The sequence below is a fragment of the Onychostruthus taczanowskii genome, unplaced genomic scaffold (assembly GCF_017590055.1).
Source record: "Onychostruthus taczanowskii isolate IOZ18803 unplaced genomic scaffold, ASM1759005v1 scaffold15, whole genome shotgun sequence".
NCBI classification, from domain to species: Eukaryota; Metazoa; Chordata; class Aves; order Passeriformes; family Passeridae; genus Onychostruthus; species Onychostruthus taczanowskii.
Genome location: NW_024498685.1, coordinates 10,592,338 through 10,612,859, shown reverse-complemented (window position 1 = coordinate 10,612,859; position 20,522 = coordinate 10,592,338). Strand labels below are relative to the sequence as shown.

At 43.4% G+C, this 20,522-nt stretch overlaps 1 protein-coding gene across 1 annotated transcript in view; it reads right to left on the bottom strand.

Annotated features, from left to right (window-relative positions):
• The window catches only part of BCL2L13 (BCL2 like 13), a 36,236-nt gene continuing 15,714 nt past the window's right edge, over positions 1-20,522 (bottom strand). The window contains exons 4-7 of the mRNA XM_041398568.1: positions 20,356-20,512; positions 18,271-18,340; positions 13,304-13,447; positions 1-2,723 (exon numbers count right to left, since the gene is read on the bottom strand). Coding sequence (XP_041254502.1) covers positions 1,914-2,723; positions 13,304-13,447; positions 18,271-18,340; positions 20,356-20,512 — 1,181 coding nt within the window. The 3' untranslated portion in view covers positions 1-1,913. The remainder of the gene's footprint in view (positions 2,724-13,303; positions 13,448-18,270; positions 18,341-20,355; positions 20,513-20,522) is intronic.

The following is a 20,522-nucleotide window of genomic DNA, read 5'->3' as shown; positions in this document are numbered from 1 at the left end:
TTTTGCAATGCGATAAAAGATTTGGTTTGTTTTTGTTTTGTTTTTTTCTGATAAGGCCAACCTGCTATGTTTTATACATGGAAGAAGAGCAATCAATGATCAACAGTACAGTCCAGAACTCCAGAGCTCCCAAGTTCAGTCCACAGCGGCAGTATACACACAACCCTTCTTCTTAACAGTCAACTTCACACACACAGAGTTCAAAATCCAGTACGTTTTCTAGAAAATCCATTTCACAAAAATAATTCCTCAATATCTGACACATTCTGACTAGCTTTCCAGCATCCTGGGATAGGAAAATGCAGCAAGAATATCCTAAAATAGAGAATATGCTAAGATCTCTTCCTTCTGAGATCCCTTAAGAAACAGGCTCATCAGGAGATGTACTCTGGATATGGTTATTTAGAAATGAAAGTACCTTGTCTTTGTGCTTTGCGAGGACTCCCCATAAGCTCGTGTTTCATTTTTTACATTATCACAAGTTCCCTTTCACCTTCCTCCATCTGGTCTAAGCCACAGTGCCAGCACCAACCCTCAGAGATGCATCCTCAGTTCTGCCTGGGAAGCACAGGGTGTTGCCCACGGAGCTGCAGCTGGACAAGGACAGACACAAATGTGCTGAAAGAGGAACACTTGTGGCTGGATCCCACTGAGGAGTACTTGAAAGGCTTCTCTCCACACACACCTCAAGTGTTGTGACTGCAGGAAGGGGGATTTCCTTTTTTTGCCCAAGTTAATTGCTCATAATTTGTGAACCTGTAAGTTTAGGTAATTACAGATTCACAGTCGCAAAAGAAATCGCACTGAACAGCACTCGGGGCAGGTCAGGAACAAGCAGATAGAGATGTTTAATGCTCTTTTGCTCAGTTACTAGAATCCATTGCTTTATATATCTGGGATTCTGTCACAGGCAAGACCGAGTTAGGACTAAATACACTCTGTGCTTAACTTGGGAAAGACAATGCAGACTGCAGCGTGACACAGGACAGCAGAGCGTTTCACATCTGAAATGCACTTGAGGCACTGGCCTTGCTTCCACACGGGTTTGCTCTATTTTTGCTGAATATACCCCAAATATCAGAATAGTGATCCCAAGGGCACCGTGCCCAGCATCCATTTCGTACCTCTGGTAACTGAAGGGTTTGCAGTAAAGTGGGCTGGGCAAGAGCAGAGCAAATGGATTCTCAAACCAGCAAATAGCAGTGTCCCTCCCACCCTCCTGGGCAGCACCTCTGCCCCAGCAACACCAGGATGCTCAGAGATAATACAGCTATAGAGAGGCAGCATCTTCACAGGATGGGGCTCCAGTAAACGTTAGGGGCCAAAACCGGTGTGAGCCAAGAGGTAAGAATAAGCACTGTCCCACTGGGGCTTAGGAGGAACCTGGAAGGTTATGAGGAGCAGTGCTGTACCTGAGAGGAAGCTGAGACAAAAGGGACACCAGCCTCTCGCTACAGGACTCAGGTTGGCTAATGTTTGTTAGGAGGGGCTCGGGGCGCAACGGGAAGTGACAAGACAGCACAGCTGCAAGAGCGTTCAATCTGAGAAGCCAAAATCTCCAGGGGCTGACAGCAGCTGGCTCTCCCCTTCCCCTGGGGATCCTTTGTTCCAGTTCCTAGAGTATGAGCACCCCTTTCTTCAGCACCTGCACTTTAAGTTCTTAAATTTGCAGATTTTTTTGTTTTTTTTTTTAAAAATACCCCCGTACTTTAATCACGAAAAACCAGTCCCCTCCCCGATTCTACTAAAAACATGATTGTCCGTAGCTGGAGGCTTATTGAACAACCTCACCTCATCACCACTGAGTTACTCAAAAGTCCAATTAAACAGCAGGCAGCTCAACCTTTAGGTAACACAACTACAAAAATCGGATGTGCTCTCTTCTCTCCTCCCTCCTCCTCAAGAGAGCTCCGTTACTTTTTCCTAAGCGCCAGCGCTACTCCGACTGCCACAGCCAATATAGCGACCGCGGCAGCCCCGCCGTACAGCAGTATAGATTTCCCTTCTGGCAACAGGATAGGCTTCTCCTCTGCAGCTGAGGATTTCTCTTCTATTTCTTCCAAATGGCCCTCTTTCCCCACTTTTTTTTCCCCTGGAAGCAGTATTTTCTCAGGTTCTGGTGCAGCCTTTTCTTCTGATGGGGCTAACTTTGGGACAGGTTTACTTAACACGGGGATTTCAGGTTCAACAAGCTCTTCGGCTGCTTTTCCCTTTTCCTCCTGTTTTGTACGCAGAAGTGCAGAGGGATGTGCTTTTTCAGCAGCAGCAATTTCAGGAGGTTTTATTTCCTGTAAAGAAGCAGAGGTTTCTGGGAAGGCTGCCTGTATGGTCTCTGCAGCCCCAGCTGGCACCACTGCTTCCTCAATCCCCTCTGGTATCTCTTCCTTCTCCACGTGAACAATGTCAGAGTTGGAAGAGTTGTTCTCACTCCTCTCTTCAGCCCCTCCATTGCTGTCCAGGCTTTTGACTTCTTCGGGATCCATAGCCACTTGCTGCCAGGACTCGGGTCCCAGGGAGACGGGCAGGCTCTCCGTGTGCCAGCTCTGGCTCGCCGACAGGGACACGGGCAGGCCCTCCGACTGCCACGACGTGGTCACCGTGGGGGACTCCGGGGGGCTCACCTGCCCTGAGTTGTCACTGGTCAGGATGTAGATGTCATTGCTGTCCTCTGCAATGAGCCCGGGATACTCTTCCTCTTCGGATTCCAAAGTGAAGACTGTTCCCTGCGAACAAAAAGGAGGACACGACACGTGAGCGATTCCTTCAGCGTTCCCTCCCAGATGGGACCGAACAGAACGGGACACCTGGAAACTTGGTGAGCTGGAAGAAAGATGAGAGGGCCCCTGCAGGAGCAGCAGCTGCCTGACCCACATTTCAGTGGAGATCACAGAACCCAGCTGGCGTGTCCAGAGAATGGACATGAGCTTTGCTGGGAGCTCCTCCTTTCCCTGACTTTATCACCATGAAATCACCAAAAATGCACCACGTGGGCATTATTAACCTGACAAGACACTGAAGTCTGAAATCAAACTGCAATGGAAGGAAGAAAAAGAAAGCAAACACAAGTACAAGATCCCAGCTGAGTATCACTCCCCACTCCTTTCTGTGCAAGTGCTCTCTACTGCTTGTCCATTTTCATCTAACAGCATTCCTCTTATATCAATTTTATCCCATTTCCAGTGTTATGTGAAACCTGAATTTCTACTTTGTACCAACAAAATTGGAATCTACAATAATTCTAATATTTTACTACAATTTTAGCTATTCTTGGCAAGTTCACTTTCAAAAACTGCCGTTGTAAATTTGGCTACACACCTGAAGTTGAAACAAACAACCAAGCACAGACACCCAGAGATGGTGATAGGGTTTGCTTGCTTTTATTTAGCTAGAAAAAATCTGTAAGCATCCCAAAAATTTGACAATGGGTTTCAGCTGGAGAAGAAACTGCAAGTGTAAAATACTGATTCCCTGCAATGAGCCCAGTTCAGGTACTGGGGTCTGTGTTTCTGGAATATCCCTTTGGCCAGCTCGGCTCAGCTGCCCTGGCCACGCTCCCTCCCAGCCTCCTGTGCCTCTCCTCACTGGCACAGCACGAGACACTGCAAGGCCTTGACTCAGGGTAAGCACTGAGCAACAGCTAAAACATCAGGGTGTTACCAGTGTCACTCTCCTCCTCAATCCAAACCAGAGAATTGTACCAGCTAGGAAGAAAACTAACTGGATTCCAGCTGAAATGAGGACAAAGAGATGGGGGCAGAGAGGAATTCCAAAGTTTCCTATGCCATATAATAGAAGTCTGTACAATAATTAACAAAGACTCAGCAACTTTCTTGCTTGTAACAAGAATGACTTGAACATTCTATCAAGTACTGCAGTGCTGGGAGCCCCTTCTGTGCAAATTCCAAACTTTCCTCTACAATCCATCATAACAAAAAATCCCATTCCTTCTCTTTCTCCATGCTCCCTTCCACACACAATAGCTATCCTAAAGCACTCTGAGCATATTATCCCTTTTTTAAACCCTTCCCTGTGAATTTGGGGCTTGATTCCTACCTATAGATTCCCATTCAAAGTTACCTCCTTGGTTGTTTCAAATTTTTTATGGATTCACACAGTGACCTGTGTCAGGAACTCATCTAGTTAAGAACAACCACACTTCTTATTTTGTGGAGATAGTTTTAACCCTTAGCCCATGGAATCTTGGAAAATATTTGGTCATGGGCAAAGGAGTATTACAGAACACTTGAAAAGGAACTTTTCTTCATAAATGCCTTTAAATTGTTGTGGGAAACATCATCCAGCTTGGTAAAATGTTCAGGAACTAAAGTAAAATGATGCAAAGAGTTCCTCAGGGGAAGGGTTAAAAGCAATTAAGCTCTTCACTAACCATTTGAGGATCACCACAAAGTCTTAATTCAGAATGCAATGAGTAAAGCATTACAACTGTGAAAAAGTTCAGACACCAGACACCAACCATGTGCCAAACCCAAAGCAAGCTCTGCTCTGCAAGCAGCCACTGACAGTTCAAGACTCCGGTATCCTCTTGAAAGTCATGTTCCAGTAGAATAACTAATTTTTTTTTTTTTAAATAATGCCATTCAGGCCATTAAAACAAAACAGAGCTCTGCACGTAGGAGGAAGCAACCAGCAGTGCAAATAAGAGCAGTGGAAAAGAGGAGCCAAGAAACTGAAGTAAAGGCAGAGGTTACTGGATCCAAAGAGACCAAGCACTGAGTGAGAGCCAGGGCTGCTGTGCAGCGTGGGAGGACAGGATCCAAAGCTGTCCTGTTCCAGCAGACACTGGAAAGCAGCACAGCAGGGAGTCAGCCACTGTCCTTGGCTTCCCCAGCCTCTGCTGAGGATGGACAGGCAGCCTGCTGCCCACTCTGAGATTGCACACTCACTCCTTTGACCAGCAGGTTTTGCCCTGGATGTTGTTAAGTAGGAAATACTCTCACTGGAATATAAGCCACTAAGAGACACCTACAATCAAAGCAAATTTTTTACTTCCACAGGCGACACACTCAGAAAAGCTGCAATTAAACAACAAAATAATTAGGGGTAAAGCCTGCAGTGCCATGAACATCAGTACCATCCTCCTCTCTGTTCAGCTCTTCACCCCCACAAATCAGGATGGATTTATTTCCCGTCCACACCACATCACAACACACCAGACCATGTCTGTGGTGTGACATTAGAAGAAAGAGCAGGGACACACACCACTGATAACAGCTCTGCTCTTAACATTCCAGTGGAAGTGCACATGTGCACTGACTCACTCAGCATGAGGCATATACCAAAATATTCCAAACACACACTGTGCTGCTGAGGATTTGTGAGCTCTGGTGATTGTAGCAAAAAAAAAAAAACCACCAGCAAGGGCTACACTGAGACGGCCTGAATTCCCCTGAATTCACACACTGTGCACTGGTGAAAGCCAAGAGGCTCTGAGCCATGACTCAGCAGCCCACAGAGGGGAGAATGCAGCCACCTGTAGTCATGGGGACAGGGGGTACAGAGACTGCCCCGAAATTACAACCATCCTGATATTTCTAAATATGTCCCTTCACTGGAGATTTGCTTCTCACAAAATACAGGCAAGGTCTGGGCACATCCAGAGGGTAACATGCAGGACAAACTGCTTTGGAGAGGGTAAGGAAATGAAGGGATGGTTACACAAGGAACATGGGCCATCCTCATAATTCCAAATCCCATGTCAGTAAGTGTAACAACACTACACACGCAGCCTGCCTCCAGCAGCAGGGCCAAAGGGACTCAAGAGTTTTACTGTTCCCCTTCTCACGCAGACTGTGCTGACCTCAAAAGAGTTATCACTGCTGGCTCCCTGTAAATCAGAGCCTTGTGCAGCCTGGCTGCTTCCTTTCTGTCCTTACAGACAATTTACCTTCCATGTCAGTGCCTCAGGGCCACAGCTGCCCAGCCTTGGACAGACAGATCTCCCTGCCTGGGAAGGCTGGGGCAGAGCTGACACACTGGCAATTCCTGTGCTTTTTGTGAAAAGCTTGTGAAGCTTTAATTGAAAACCCAGACAGTAATAGGCATTATTAAGGATACGTGATTAATATTTCTTGAGCTGAATTAAGATTTAATACATAAAGTCAAGCGGATAAAGCTCGGATTTTGTGCTGGTTCAGTTGAGGTTTGCACTTTGGTGGGGTTTTCTTTCCTTTTAAAGCAGCTGCGATAAAAACTGAATGACATTTAGGACAGCTCTCTTGATTCATCTACAGATGTGACCCAGAAGCAATGCTCCAACAGGCAGATTATTTCAGGACAGGATGGAACATGTGGAAGGATTTTTAATAACCTGAGGAGGCCTTATATAAGCCCTACATTTTAGTTTTAATAGTAAGTAAGGAATTTTTTCTTTATCTGCTTTGTTTATTGTAAATAGACAGTACACTGCTGCAAACCAGAAACATCAGGGTTGTTCTTTTTCAAATTTGTGGTTGGAAACTTGCCAGCTTGGGAGTGCTTTTCCTCTCCAGCACGTTTAGAGAACCACATCAGGTGTGGCAGAATAGCTGGAGTCCCCCCCTGCAGCTTCCTGCCACTCCTGATCCCAGCCACTGCCACTTGAGGGAAGAGCTGGCACAGCTTATGAGGAGACAGAGAACTGCACATTTCCCTGCTTGGCCAGAACACAGCCACATCCCATGAGGCAGTCTTGGGGAAAAGATCAGCTAGGGAAATCAATCACTGTCCTCAGCTTATGGGGTTTGACCCAATGTCGTAGGTTAAGAAGGAAGTTAATTTTTTGGGAGGTTCTGGTCAAACCCATCAGTGCTTGGATGTGAATATGGGCACAGTACATAATATCCAGCACTAACAGAACACAGGACTGGGGATACAAGCATCATAACCCCACCCTAGGACATTCCACCCCTTATCCCCACATGCTCCACAATCTTCAAGTTCCACTTGTACAAGTGACAGGAAGCACTGTTAACAGATGTGGCACACCTGCCCTCAGGAGAGGCTACAGCCAGCAACCACAGGGTGACAGAGCCACACTGCACAGCAGCAAGATGGTAACAAAATAATGAAAAAAAGGTCTGAAAGCTCCTACAATAATATACTACAGAACTGTTCTTAAAAACACCTGTTAACTTTCAGTTATGATTTAAAGTCACCAAACATAACAAAACCTCCCCAAAACATAGAAACTGACTCTTATGTTGTCTATATTATCTTTCACAGTTTGCCACTATGTCTATTATTAAGCTCATTACCTACAGTATGTATTTGCTAAACAGAAAAACCTTAAACTACACATAAAGAAAAAAAAATTCTTATTTAACAAAATAATAATTTCAGCATGATTTATACAAAGCTGCTTCTGGTGCCAAGAGATACTTAAATCAAAATTCTGAATGTCTCAAAGATAAAAGCAACTCATTTCTCTACAAAAAATAGTAGGAGTAGTAACACACAGTGCATCTACAAGAGAGATGAAATTAGAGCAGAAGAGATCCCCATTAAGGTGCCCAATAGAGCATTTGCTGCATCTTACAGCAGACTTCCAATGCCTTGCCCTGTAAATTCCAAACACCAGGAAAATGCAAAACAGCTGTGTCTACCTGCTCTTGAAACTTCTTCTAGGGTTTGGTTTTAAGTGCTCTTAAAAGCTCAACTGGTCTCTCTGCTTCAGTTCTTGAAGTAAAAACAAGGAATGATGTGGATAGGCAACTCACACAAAACTCATTTCTGGACACAAAAAAGCCCACCTGAAAAATATACAGCCCAGCAAGCCACCTGTACTCCCCAGATCCTGATTTTGTCCAAGACAGGCAAAAACTCTGTACAGGTCAGAGAGAGCCACCAGAGGAAAAAACCTCCATGTTCCCTGAGCCTCAACGCCTCAACATGAAACTAAACAGAGCCACATAAAATCCCTGAGAAAAAGAGCATCCTGAGGTTCAAGAGGAAATGCTTGCAGAACACAGTGTCCCAGGAGAGCCAGCTTGGCTATAATAACATTTTTGACCACTCAACTCAGCTAGTAAGTTTCTTAGGTGAAAGAAATATGTCTTGTAACATAACCTATCCCAAAGAGAAATGAAGTTCCAGAGGTGCTTGGACAGTGCTCTCAGGCACACGGTGCGGCTCAGGGCTTGGACTCAGGGATCCTTGTGGGTCCCTTCCAACTCAGGACATTTTATGCTTCTGTGGCCACCTTCCCCACACCAACAGTGCCACAGCAACGAGCACCAGGAACCCACCCAATGCATTTGTGCTTAAAATCCAGTGCCTGAAAAACAAGAGGCAAGGAGTGACAAACTGGCCCGTGTGCAGGGATCCTAAGACATCTCCCACGGGGAAATAAGCAAACTTCCCACAACAACAAACTTCCCTAGAGCTGGGAATGTGCTCGTTGCATGATGTGCAGCTGGGGCAGAGGAGCAGCTGTGTGCTGGAGCAGGGGTGCCTGTGCCCAGGAATGGCTTCACTCCCACCGGGGTGTGCCCAGGCTGAGGCTCCATCTGCTCCCTGTCTCCATGCCCAGCCCAGTTATACCAAAGCTTTTCAGACCCTCGTGGAAGTCAGATCTGACAGTATCACCCACTAATCCTTCAGAGAAATGGATTATAAAGGAGCTTCTGACAACACTCAGATCCAGAACAAAACATTTTAAAATATAAAGAAGTCCCAAAAAGCCCTCAGGCGCTTACTGTGCCTCTCTGCTCATCCCTCTGAAACTGTCAAGATAGGTGGAGCCAAGAAAAAGAGAGCAGAGTTCTTACAAATAGGATTGCACTTTTTATTAAATAAAAAAAACGGAAAAGAAGGTCAAGTGAACCACATCAAAGCACTCTGATATTGCAGCCACTGCTCTCATTCCCTTCAAGGAATGCTTTGGCTAGAACAGCCTGCAGAAATGATCCTCTTCCACCCCTGCCTTCCAACATAACCTCTACAACCTGCAGAAAGCCAGCACCAAAGCAACACCCTTTAGGCTTCAGTCTTATGGGTTGAAAATGAGTTAAATTCAGTTATTTATAGACCACTTCTTCAGATCTGAAGTTGTTGGAAGGGAAAAGACAAAAGATCTAGTTGCTCCTTTACTATTTAATGTCCTTCTTCAGTCAAAGTGCCTAAAAATTTTTAAAATCTATTACTGTACCAAAGAAGTTACATATAAATAAAAGTGGACAATTCGCTGCAGCAGTCCATGACACGAGCATAAAGCAGAATTATTTTGAAAGGAAAATCCTTTCTAGGACTCCTCTAACTAGAGTGCCTTTTCTTGCATCTCTGCCACATTAAACTTACTTCTCTCTCCTCCAGCAGAGCACGTCTCTCTATTTCTGCATTGTCATTCCCAGGGCAGACACCTGGACTGCTGCAGGAGATTTTTATCATGGGAAGCACAAACTGACTACCTCACCTCCCTAGGATGACAATTGCTTCTTTACTCTCCTTCTCCTCCAGATTGATAACACTCTCTAATATGTGTATTATTCAATCATCAGCAGCAAAGAAAACAACTAAACCAGCTGCAAAGCCCAAGACAAAACACTGGAGACACAGAGAGAACAGCTCCTCTAAGGCTGAGATAGGAAACTGTAAACACTACCGAAATTTCAAGCAAATTTACTTCTATTCCCTTCAACATGGGCAGTTAACTAGTTAAATTCAAATCCAGGTCTGAACTCCATGAGACAAGACCCTTGGGAAGGTAGAGAATTTCTGCCACGGGTCACAATATAACTCCCAGGCTGAGAAGAAAGGTTTTATTAACTGCACTCTGATAAACAGGTTCAAACAAGGGGAAAGCAGAGAGGCTGGTAACAGGAATGGGAACAAAAGACAAAAAAACAAGGCAGATTCCAAGAAAACTTACACTCTTTCCTCCTTACAGACAGTCCCATATATTTCTAAAAAGATTAAATCTAACCATGGAAAACAGGATCTGCGGAACTTGAGAAGAAATAAATTATTTGGGAAGGGTTGGGAAAGGAAGAGGGAAAAAATCCTTACCAACGGACTGGTCTTACTGTGCACTTTTCCAGGAGACCAAGAATTGCTTCTGATGCAGCAGCATTCAGCCCTGAGAAGTCAGAGAGAGCAAAAAGGCAGGGGAGGTAGGAGGAGAGAAGGGAGGGGAGAGGAGGAAAGGGGTGGAGAGATGAGGAAAGGGGAGGGGAGAGCATGTACACACTGCCTGTCCGTCGAGCCCTCACTTTGATTTTGGGAAAGAAAAGAACAAAGCTACTTGTAAATCCAGCTGGGTATTGTTTTGCAATGGCTCAAGATGATAAAGGAAGAAGGTCTGAGGAGGACCAGTGGACCCACTAGTCAGGAGGAAGAAATGTGTGTCCCACACGTGTCTGTTTAGAGAACCTGGAATGCCCAGCATACTTTTTGCTCCAAAAGAGAGGTCATGCTAAAACTTAAAGAGTCAAACAGGTTGCAAGAGTTGCAATCAAATCCATCAGAGCAATTAGTGAAAGAGGGAACATAAAACTGTGCCAGCCATTCCCTCACCAGCCCAACCAACCCACCAGTACATTCCAGTCCCACAATGCCATCAAAAGTTAGCTGAATTACAATTTTAGTGCCTGAAGGGAGAATGGGAGGGGAGCACTCACTGTTTCTACACACCACCTCAGCACCATATCTCTGTGGGACTGGCATGGAAAATGAAAAAGCAACTTCTCATCCTCCAGGATATCAAATTTCTCGTTTCCCATAAGCCATGCCAATTTCTAGAAATGTGCTGCATAGCTACCCAATTTGTAAACCTTTATTCCCTTGAGCTGGAAATTTTGCTTCTGGTTAGCTGTCTACCATCCTCAGTCAGATGCTTTCCTGGACCCAGAAGCCTCCTGAGCTCACAGGAGAGCCTCAAGTCTTGCACACATGCAGAACCCTGGGAGCTCTTCCAGCTGCATCGTGGCTGCAGAGAATGATGCAGCAAATGGATGACACAGCTCTGTGGAATCCTCAGATCCGCAGTGAGGCACAGGAAGGGCTCAGCTGACCCCTTATCTTTGACTGGCTACTCCCCTCCTGGCAAAGGTTGACTTCAATCCAAAAATTGAGGAAGATCCCAAATGGTGCCAAGGGATGAGACAGCACCAGAGACACTACAGAGCTTTTCAGGTCTGCCCCTGAAAAGCTGACTCCTGTGAAGCTCTCCTCTGCTCCAGATCCACAGAAAACCAGACAGGCTATTCTTGCATCTCACTTTTAAGCAAGCTCTTAGCTGCTGCAGGAAAGACCTAACTTCATACAGCTCCAAAATAACACAAAAATTGACCCTCTTACTGTCACAGCAACATGAGTCACTGGAGACTCCCAGGTTTACACACTGCCCTTATAGCTCAAGCAAATTACTGTCAACTTGATCCAGCACACAGAGCCCCTGTGGCAGATGCTTATCTTAAAAAATGCAAACACTCCAACGCTTCCCTGTGGCTACCAGCCTGCCAGGCTCTTCCTGGCCCTTCTCAGAACACAACCCCTCCCATCCTGGCCCCATGCCCTGCTCCCAGCACTGCCATCCCATAGACTAGGAACAAACCCAGAAACACACCATAGGGTGAAAATGAACCTTTTCCTTACAGGGAGTTAAAAATAAAATATAACCATATATTATTCCCCTTCCTGCACAAAAAGCCACATGCCCAGTGGGTCTGCAAGCCCATCCCCAGAGCAATTCACAAAGATCAGTGCAGCTACATTAATTCATCTGGAAAGGATTTTCATCACCTAGTCTCTTTCCTCGCCTCTTGTGCTGTTTCAAAAATAGCCCTGGCTTGTTTGCTGCACTGCCCATGTCAGTGTGATTTTCTGCCTGGCTGGATGTGCACAGACAGGAGCCCTCTGGACACCCCCACCCAGATCTGTGCATCCCTGCACAGCCAGCCAGACACCAAGCACAGCCCCCTCCCTCGCAGGCCGTGCTGGAAAGCTGCTTGTTTTCAGAAGCTTTGTGCTCTATGAAGGGTGTGAAGGGGCTGGAGAACACAGCACAGCCCTTCTGGAGGTCAAAAACAAGGCAGAAAAGCACAGAAGGACTAACATTGATCTGTGTAAAAGCTTCAAGTAAGGGCCTGCCCTGGGATGAAAATACTTTTGAGATATGAGTGCATTTATCAAATGACCTAAGGTCATTTGGCTGTGTGCTGTTAGTGCTTCTGTCCATTAAAGACAAACCATCCCTCCCACAGGCCTTGAGAACTGCTCTCCACAACTGCCAGGAAGGGAACAGGTAAAGAAGGTGCAGATGTGCAGAAATTCTGGAACAAGCCACTCTTGAAAAAAAACCCCTCAGGTAAACTCTTGAAATACGAGAAGCTTCTGAAAGAGATTTTTTCCTACTAGTACTTTTTTATCACTGGGTTTTCCTGAACAGCTTTTCTTTTTAGAATAAATCAGCTTGCTGGAGCCATTTCACAAATCCCAGATTAATTCCATTCCAGTCTGGCATTCTTCCCAAACCCAGTAATCTTAGGCTCAGCCTTCAAGACCCAGCTCATCAGCTGTGAGCTGCCTTTCTGAAGTATTTCTAAATGAAACTCTCTCAGCATGCCATGACTCAGGAACACTGGTTACCATGAATTAAAGATTTCTACAAGGAAAAATGCAGCACAAAGAAATCCTGATTGCTTATTCTGTGCATGTTCCTATACAGCTACAAACTCTAATATGCATTAGCTATCTTATCACTTATTATAAAAATAAATTAGTGCCTATTGACATTTCTGTATGAAGTGTTCCCCAATTATCTATCTGCTAAGAAACTCTCTGCAATTTAAGAGGAGGAAAAAACCCATGTACCTTTTCCAGCAGTCACCAGAGGATGAAGATACCATTAAAAAGAGGAGCCTCTCAGGCACAGGTTTCTGCTTCCAAATGCACTGCTCCATGTATATTAACAGGGCAGCACAAAGCTCACCATACTGCAACAAATTAGCACCTTAACACACACTGTATGAAAATTAATTGTTATCTGACACCTAAGGACCTCTTCCATTTCAACAGCAATCCAACAAACCGTGCAAAGAACTGGAACAGACTGCCTGGGGAAATTGTGGAGTCCAATCACCCAGGTCATTAATATCAACATAAGAAATGAATGGGTATTTCTCATCTCTGCCTTGGGGCAGAGATTAGAAATAGATGACTGCCCAAGATCCCTTTCTGGTCCTGACCTCCTGATCATTTTTAAAATTTCTTTTTCTGAGTCATTACTCCTTGCATCTGCTTACTTCTAGCAACCCCTATTAGTTTTCACTCCTACTAGGATCACACTTAGAAATGAGGTTTTTCTTACCCATCCTCCTTGCTGAATGATATAATCTGCAGAATAATCTTCTAGGTATGTCACCCCAAAGTTCACAAGGGCACTCAGTGGTTCCTGGCCCCGCCTGGTCAGCTCCATCAGAAATTGTTGTAACAGAACCAGGGGCACCAAGACCTTAAAAAAAAAAAAAAAGAAAAAAAAAAGTGTGAATAAATACAGAAAGCATTATCTACTTTACAGCTAGAACAGAATTCATGTGCCACAGAAAAGGTCTGAGTCTTCAAGTCCAAATGTACCAGGGACTATACACTTCATTTCTGAGAAGACACAAGGCAAACACACAATAAAATGCACTAAAAAGGAAGCACTTAATCTGCTAAGGAAAAACCCACAGTCTAATTGAATTAGACTAAGAGAATTTCACATTCAGAATTAATCTAAGAGAATGTCACAGAACAGCACTGCAGTGTTTTCTTAAGCCCCACTTTTTTCCCAGCACAGGGTTCAGGTAGGGAAGCAGAACACGCCCAAAACTTGCTACCCCAGAAGTGGAAAGACACATAAATAGCTGAAAGGGATATGCATCCACATGCAAACACATTCCTGAATAGGGACACTGCTCTAGACAGTCTCTTTGGAAGTTCACACTTAGCTTTGAGGCAGGACAGAAACAAACACCTCCACCCAGCAGCTCAGCATTGCAAACATGTTTAAAATGACAAGCATAAAGCTCTTTCCATGTCAAACTCTCCCTCTGATGCCAAATTTAACACAGAGAGATCTTCCTCCCTCATTTCCTACTCCCATTCCTCTTTAGAAACCTTTTAACTGAATGCTCAGCCTTAACCTAAATTGCTCTGGAAGATGCAAGACTGTGAATCCACCTCCTTCTCATTATAAGGTTCTAGACACTTCCTTCTGAAATTATGGTTTTGTTTAGCAGACAACATGCAGCTGAACTTTTAAACTCTAAACTTATTCTCACAGAGCACGCAAGTGGCCCTCTGGGCTTTGTTCATATGCAGCACCTCGCCAAGGTCGGGAAACTGGCATGAGCTGAAGTCATTAGCATCTGAAAAAGCATTATTATGACACAAGAGAAAAATATTTGTTTTACTGCATTTTAATTGAGGCAAGTGCACTGCACATCTATTCACTGTGCAGACTGGAATGCTGTTTCCCAGCTGCACAAGGGAGATGAAGGCTCTGCTACTGCTCATACTCAACTCCTAATGCCTCATTCCCTCTCCAGTCTCTTCCCCCATCAGCCTGGTTTTCTTTTCTGTAAATATCCTGCACTACTATTACCAGGAATCACACCTTAGTGTGCAGAGCTGGAGGAAGATAATAGGCAAAGTAAGCTGAAATTGAGATTTGTACTAAATTGATGGTGGCATCACACTGAGATTGACTACTAAAACCAGACAGGGCCTAAAAAATGCCCATGATCTGATAAATTTAAGATGCTTCAGCTGATTAACAAAGGAGTCCAAGAGTGTGGCAGACAGGTTATATCACAGACAGGTAGAGAAATTATAAAAGAAATGCCTCATAAGATCAGGTCTAAATTAATAGCTGGCCTGTCAAGTGCAGCTGAGTACTTTGCAAGTTCCCACGTGAAAACAATCTTGGTATAAAAGGTTTGTTAACACAACAACCAATTCTTGGGGAGAAAAACAACTAGCACCTGCATAAACACCCATGAGAATCAGTGAAGAAAATATGTAAACAATTCAAGAACAGAGGTTTGATAGACAAGTAAAATATCTCTTACTAACCAATCAAAAGAAAAAGCTGTTAACCAATCAAATTTGCACAAAAGGCCTATAAAAACTGGATAAAATGAGTTGTGTGAATAAAGAATTGGCTTTTCCTGCATGAAGAACATGGAGTCTCAGCTGACTTACTACAACAAGGTTATAGGACTGTTGCTCTGTGCTGAACAGTTAACACTTCACTAGGGACATCATGGTGCCAGAAGTTTAAAAGTGCTTGAATTTTAAAAGTGTTGGGGTTTTTGAGGTTCTTGCAATTAATCCCATCTCAGAGGCAGAAGAGGTGCAAGATCACAGTGCACAGATACAAGGAGCAGGTCAAGAACAGGTGTCAAGAGGAATCAAAAAAACTCAAGCTGTTAAAGCTAGGGATCTTTCAGAGGCTTTGGGCACACCCACATAACTCTACAGCAGCATGAACTGAGATCTCAAAATATTTGACATTAATGAGGCTGAAGGCAAAAGAAACAAAGGCAAGGAAGCATTGGGAAATGAAGGGAGCTAAAATGCTGACATAGTGAATATGATTGCTGCCTTCTCCCTTTGCCAACTTGATGCCTAATCCACCCTTTCACCCCAAATTCAGCAAGCCTCTCCAGGGCTCAGAGTGAGGGACAAACTCAAACTCCAACATCCAGTCCCACACAGACCAACAAACACAGCCCAGCTTTCCCTTCCTGCTGAAATTTCTGACACTCTGCCTCTGAGACCAGCAGGAACAGGAGCAGGTTTGCACGAGACCGGCCCTAAATTCACAAAACAAATCACCTCACAGTACTGCATGTGAGTTAACACCACCTCTGTGTACAAAGTGCAGCTGTGTGAACAGTGGTGAGATTTAAGTAGAACAAAGTAAAATTACAGCCTCTGCAATTCAAAGCAACTGCAACTCCCTCCACCAGGATGCCTGGGAAGGAATGCTGGGGGCTATTTATATTTTGACTGAAGAAAAGCACACACAGAAAACAGCTGGCAGGAGAAAACTTCTAGGGAATCATTATAAAACCCACTTTGCTATCAGCAGATAGCTGATTGTGTAAATGAAACACTTTTGTCCACTACAGTATTGCAATCCCATTGTACCATATTACAAATTTAAATGTACACAAAAAAAGAGCCAAAGAAAGTTCAGAGGCTTTGAGGAAGCTGTATTTTTTTGAGGAAGCTATATCCAAAATTATTGCAGTTCTGTGTACGTTTTGACTATTTCAACTTAAAATTAATCCAATTCTTCACATGATTATTTCTTATATTTTTGTTGCACTATTCTTTGCTCCCAATAATCAGTAAGAATGGGACACTGGGATGACTGCTACCCTACTCACCAGTTAACTGGCTCTCCATACCAATATCTGTTGTCCTTTCAGATGATGCACAACACTGGGATTATGTATTTTGGATATAGGTATATAATACTCAATTTTAAGCAAAAAGTGTAAAATACCCAGTGCAGTATTTAAATTTTTTTATTATATTCATTTTATTATAGAAATTCAATTTGCCCTTTCTGAGGTGGTTTGGAATTTGTTTTTTTTTTTTTTTACTGAGAGCCTTATTTCAAATAAAAGATGAAGACCCTTGTCCTTTACAGAATTCAACATCAACATGTTTTTCTGACAGCTTCTTTAGAGTAAAAATTAAGCTGAGCTGAGATGGCAGGAAAGGTATCTAGATTTCTTCTGTTACAAAACACAATTCTGATTAAGATGATAAAGGAAATTAAAAGGAAATGAAACCAACACAAATGTTTTGCATCTCCCCAAAACAAGGATTATTGAAGGAACTGCTGGGCATTCCTGGAGCTCCAAGCTACCAGAAAAACAATACAAACAGATTGTCTGTACTGCACAGATGCTGTGCTGGGGTACAAAACTTCCACTCAGGTTTGCTTTTATGGCATTTTCATATGCACTGTGTGTTTTGCAGCAGCAGATGTTACAGGCAAGCAGAGCTGATGACAAAGATGTTCTGGATGATGCTCTCCACCACAGCTGATGGGGACTGAAATCCAGGAGCCCCAGGGGCTGCAGGAATGCAGCAGCAATGAAGGCTGGACCACAAAGTCCCAAATGCAGCCCATCATCCAGCCAGGGCTGCACCTGCAGGACCCAAAGAACACTGACCTGAGAAGCCCCATGCACCTCCTCCCTTGCCAGCTGAGCCACAGTGACTGGTTTTATGCTTGGTTTTAGCTTTCACCAGCTGAAAAGTGAAATGTGCTGGCTTAAGCCACCTTCTTGATAATCAGATTTCATGGTTGTTTAAACCAAAACGCTGTGAATCACAAGATGACAAATTGAAAAAGCACACACATAAAGCAATGATAATTGCTGGAGCCATGGGCAGTAACTTGTCATGCAATGTTTATTAAACTGCTTTACAAGGGCCCACACCCTTGGTTAGATGAACACTTTCTGAAGTAAGCAGGGAAATCTAGTCAGGAAAAAAAATGTAAAGAGGGGGGTAAAAGATTTCTTGTTCTATTTTAATTTTAAGACTACATTTTAACACTCAAATTGTGACTACATTTGCAAGTAGTTATTTCATTCTTTCATTCTTTTTTGATGCCCACTGAACCCATCAGAGAATGATTACAGTGATGAATTCAAATGATTAATGAAAGATGAACCTGGGAAGAGTAATCTACTCATTCTACATTAAAAGTCATTTAAGATAATTCATTTACAGATTGGCATTTTGTTTAAAAAAAGAAGATTCCTATAATTTCAGATGACTACTCTTGAAACCAGGTAGGAACACCATCCCTACGTTTTCTGAACAATTTAAATATCATGAAGATGCTGTCAATTTTTATTTTCACCATGACCAGCACTTTTTTTTACATTTATTTTAAACCTGACATTGGAGCAGAGAAAGAGTAGAGAAGTGTTATGAAAAAATCGTCTCAGATTTCATTCCAAAGCTGCTGCAGGAATTAACCTCTCTTGGAAATTTAAGAAAAATAAGTCAAGCAACATGTCTAACGTTTCATTTTACCAAACTAAAGGAAGGTTGACCTAACACTTCCATTCAGTAACTTCCAGCTAAATTATCTATAAAACTACGACTACGTGCACATCTACCACTCTGAGAGTGCAATTTATTTCCTACTAAAACCAAGTTCTTTCCATTTCTGGCCCTCTGAGAAGCAACACTGTAGCTAGTACAAACAATATGGACATCCAGGAGACACAAGACACATCCAAGTCACTGATCTGGTACCTTGTTCCACCCACTGGCATGAGCAGATGCCTCCTGCGTGCGCTCCCGATATTCCTGATATGTCACCGGCCTGCAGAAGTTAAACCAACACTGAAAGTTATAAAAGGAAACAAAAGAACATGAATAAAAGAAAGTTCCCAGTTTCCAGAGAACAAAATATTTGCACATGTATTACAGCAAGTCATTTTCAAGAGCTAACAAGTCTTGTGCTTCAGGACAGAAAACACCAGCACCAGACAGGTCAGGAAGGCATCACCTTTCTCCCACTTACACACTTTGATATAACTGGTGAATTTCCTAATACTTTGATACTCTACAACTTAAAAGACATTAGGTAAGTAGGTCCTCTGATATGCTAGAAAATTTCTAAGCTCTTGCATATGTTTTTTCATAATCTAGGATTTTAAAGACAGAAAATTCCACGAAGAAATTCATACCTGAGCTAGAGGCCAATGCAGAGAAATATTCTGTCAACAATACAGGCTATGGACTAGCACAGACTATTTGACTGCATTAACATTATTAGACTTGAAACCTTTATTTGCAAGAAACAGCATTTTTGATCACAAAACCCCTTCATACTTCAGTAGATACCTCTAGTCTAGATTTATCACATCTCCACTTCTCTGAATTGGGATGATGAAACTCCTCTCTTCCATACTCTTTTCTCCAAGATCATTTGGCAGCTAAGAGTCAATAACAGCAAAGGCTTTCTGCCAAGTGACAGCAGAAGATGCACTGCTCCAAAAGCAGCTGTCCTCAGCCCAGACCATCACAAAAGGCAAGTTCAGATTTCAGTTTAATGGAAATAGTGGTAACTGGCACTGGACTGAAAACTGCTTATTGAACTCCAGGAACCTGTTGTGATCTAACAGCCTACTGTACCCTAATACTTGTTTAGATGCATATCAGAGGGCAGGAAAATAAAAGGCAAATTATTAAGTATTGCATCAGATAGCACTACTCTAGCAACAGGGGAAAAAGAACTGAGTTAAAGCACAGTGGGAAAAACATAATTTGGGTTTGTCCTTTTAAGGGCATTCTCCTGACTTCCTTGGCACATTAATTCTTTAAAACCAAATCTAAATCAATCAGTGGGATGAGCAGAGCAGGAACAGCTGCAGGAAGGATATTGTCAGGAGATTAAACAGTAACTCTAGATTGCCTTAGAAAAAGGCAATATGGTTTCACAGCCATTTCTGACTTTGTTTATGCATGTACATTTGTTATGTACATGCATAAACAAAAAAATATTTAGAAAGCAAATATTTTCCTATAGAAAACACAGGAAGCCTAGAACACCAGAATATCAGCAAACTAGAATCACTTACATGTATGGCTGCATTTATGCAGCTCTTCCTAAAGCAGCACCTTCCAACTCCAGCTCTCTACCAACACATTTTGGAGGTCACTCAGAAAAGCCTCGAGTAGCTCATGCAGATCCATTAAATTTCAGGCTCATCATTTATAACAGAAAACCAAGCAACTACAACAATTGTACCAATTTGCAAAGACATTGATTAAGGTACTAACATGCCAACTGCAATGTGCTATTTACACAATAAGCTTAAACTGGCAGGACAGCTGCTAAGGCAGCAAGGTTAGGCCAGGGTCCAGATGTGTGCCTGATGTGCACCTGAAGGGTGGTCACAAGGTTTGTAGCTACCATCCTCTCCAGGAAACTCTCCCCCTCATCATGGGTCAGACCACAAACAAGCCTTCAGCTCCACTCTTAGCTATAAGGCTAAGGACATTAATGTGGCTACAGCCCAGCACTGATGAAACTGGCAATGGCAGCTGCCACTTTCACCAGCAGCTCAAACTTGCTTGAAGCAGCCTCAGAAATTCAGCAACAAAAGCTTAGAAAAATTTTAGAACTTACTTTGCTGCAAAGGGCAAATACCACAAAGAAGTATTTGCACATTACATTGCAAAACAAAACAAAACAAAACCAAAAAACCCAGCCAGATAAAGGAAGATTGAAAAAGACAGAAATGCAATACAAAATGCAGCCCCAACTTGAGCATTTCAGCAGCAGTCACAGTGCAAAAGGAAACACCTTTGAAAAAGCAAATGGAAACTCACTTGCTAAGCAAGCTCTGCAGTGCTTTGTGCAGATGTTCCTTCATTTCCTGGGACACTTTCTCCCCCAGATGAGCCAGGCAGTCTTCTATTGAGCTCTCTGGATTGGCAGGGCTGAACACTGGGGAAGTGTGGCAGTCAAACCCTGTGGTGGTAAATGCTGAGAGAAG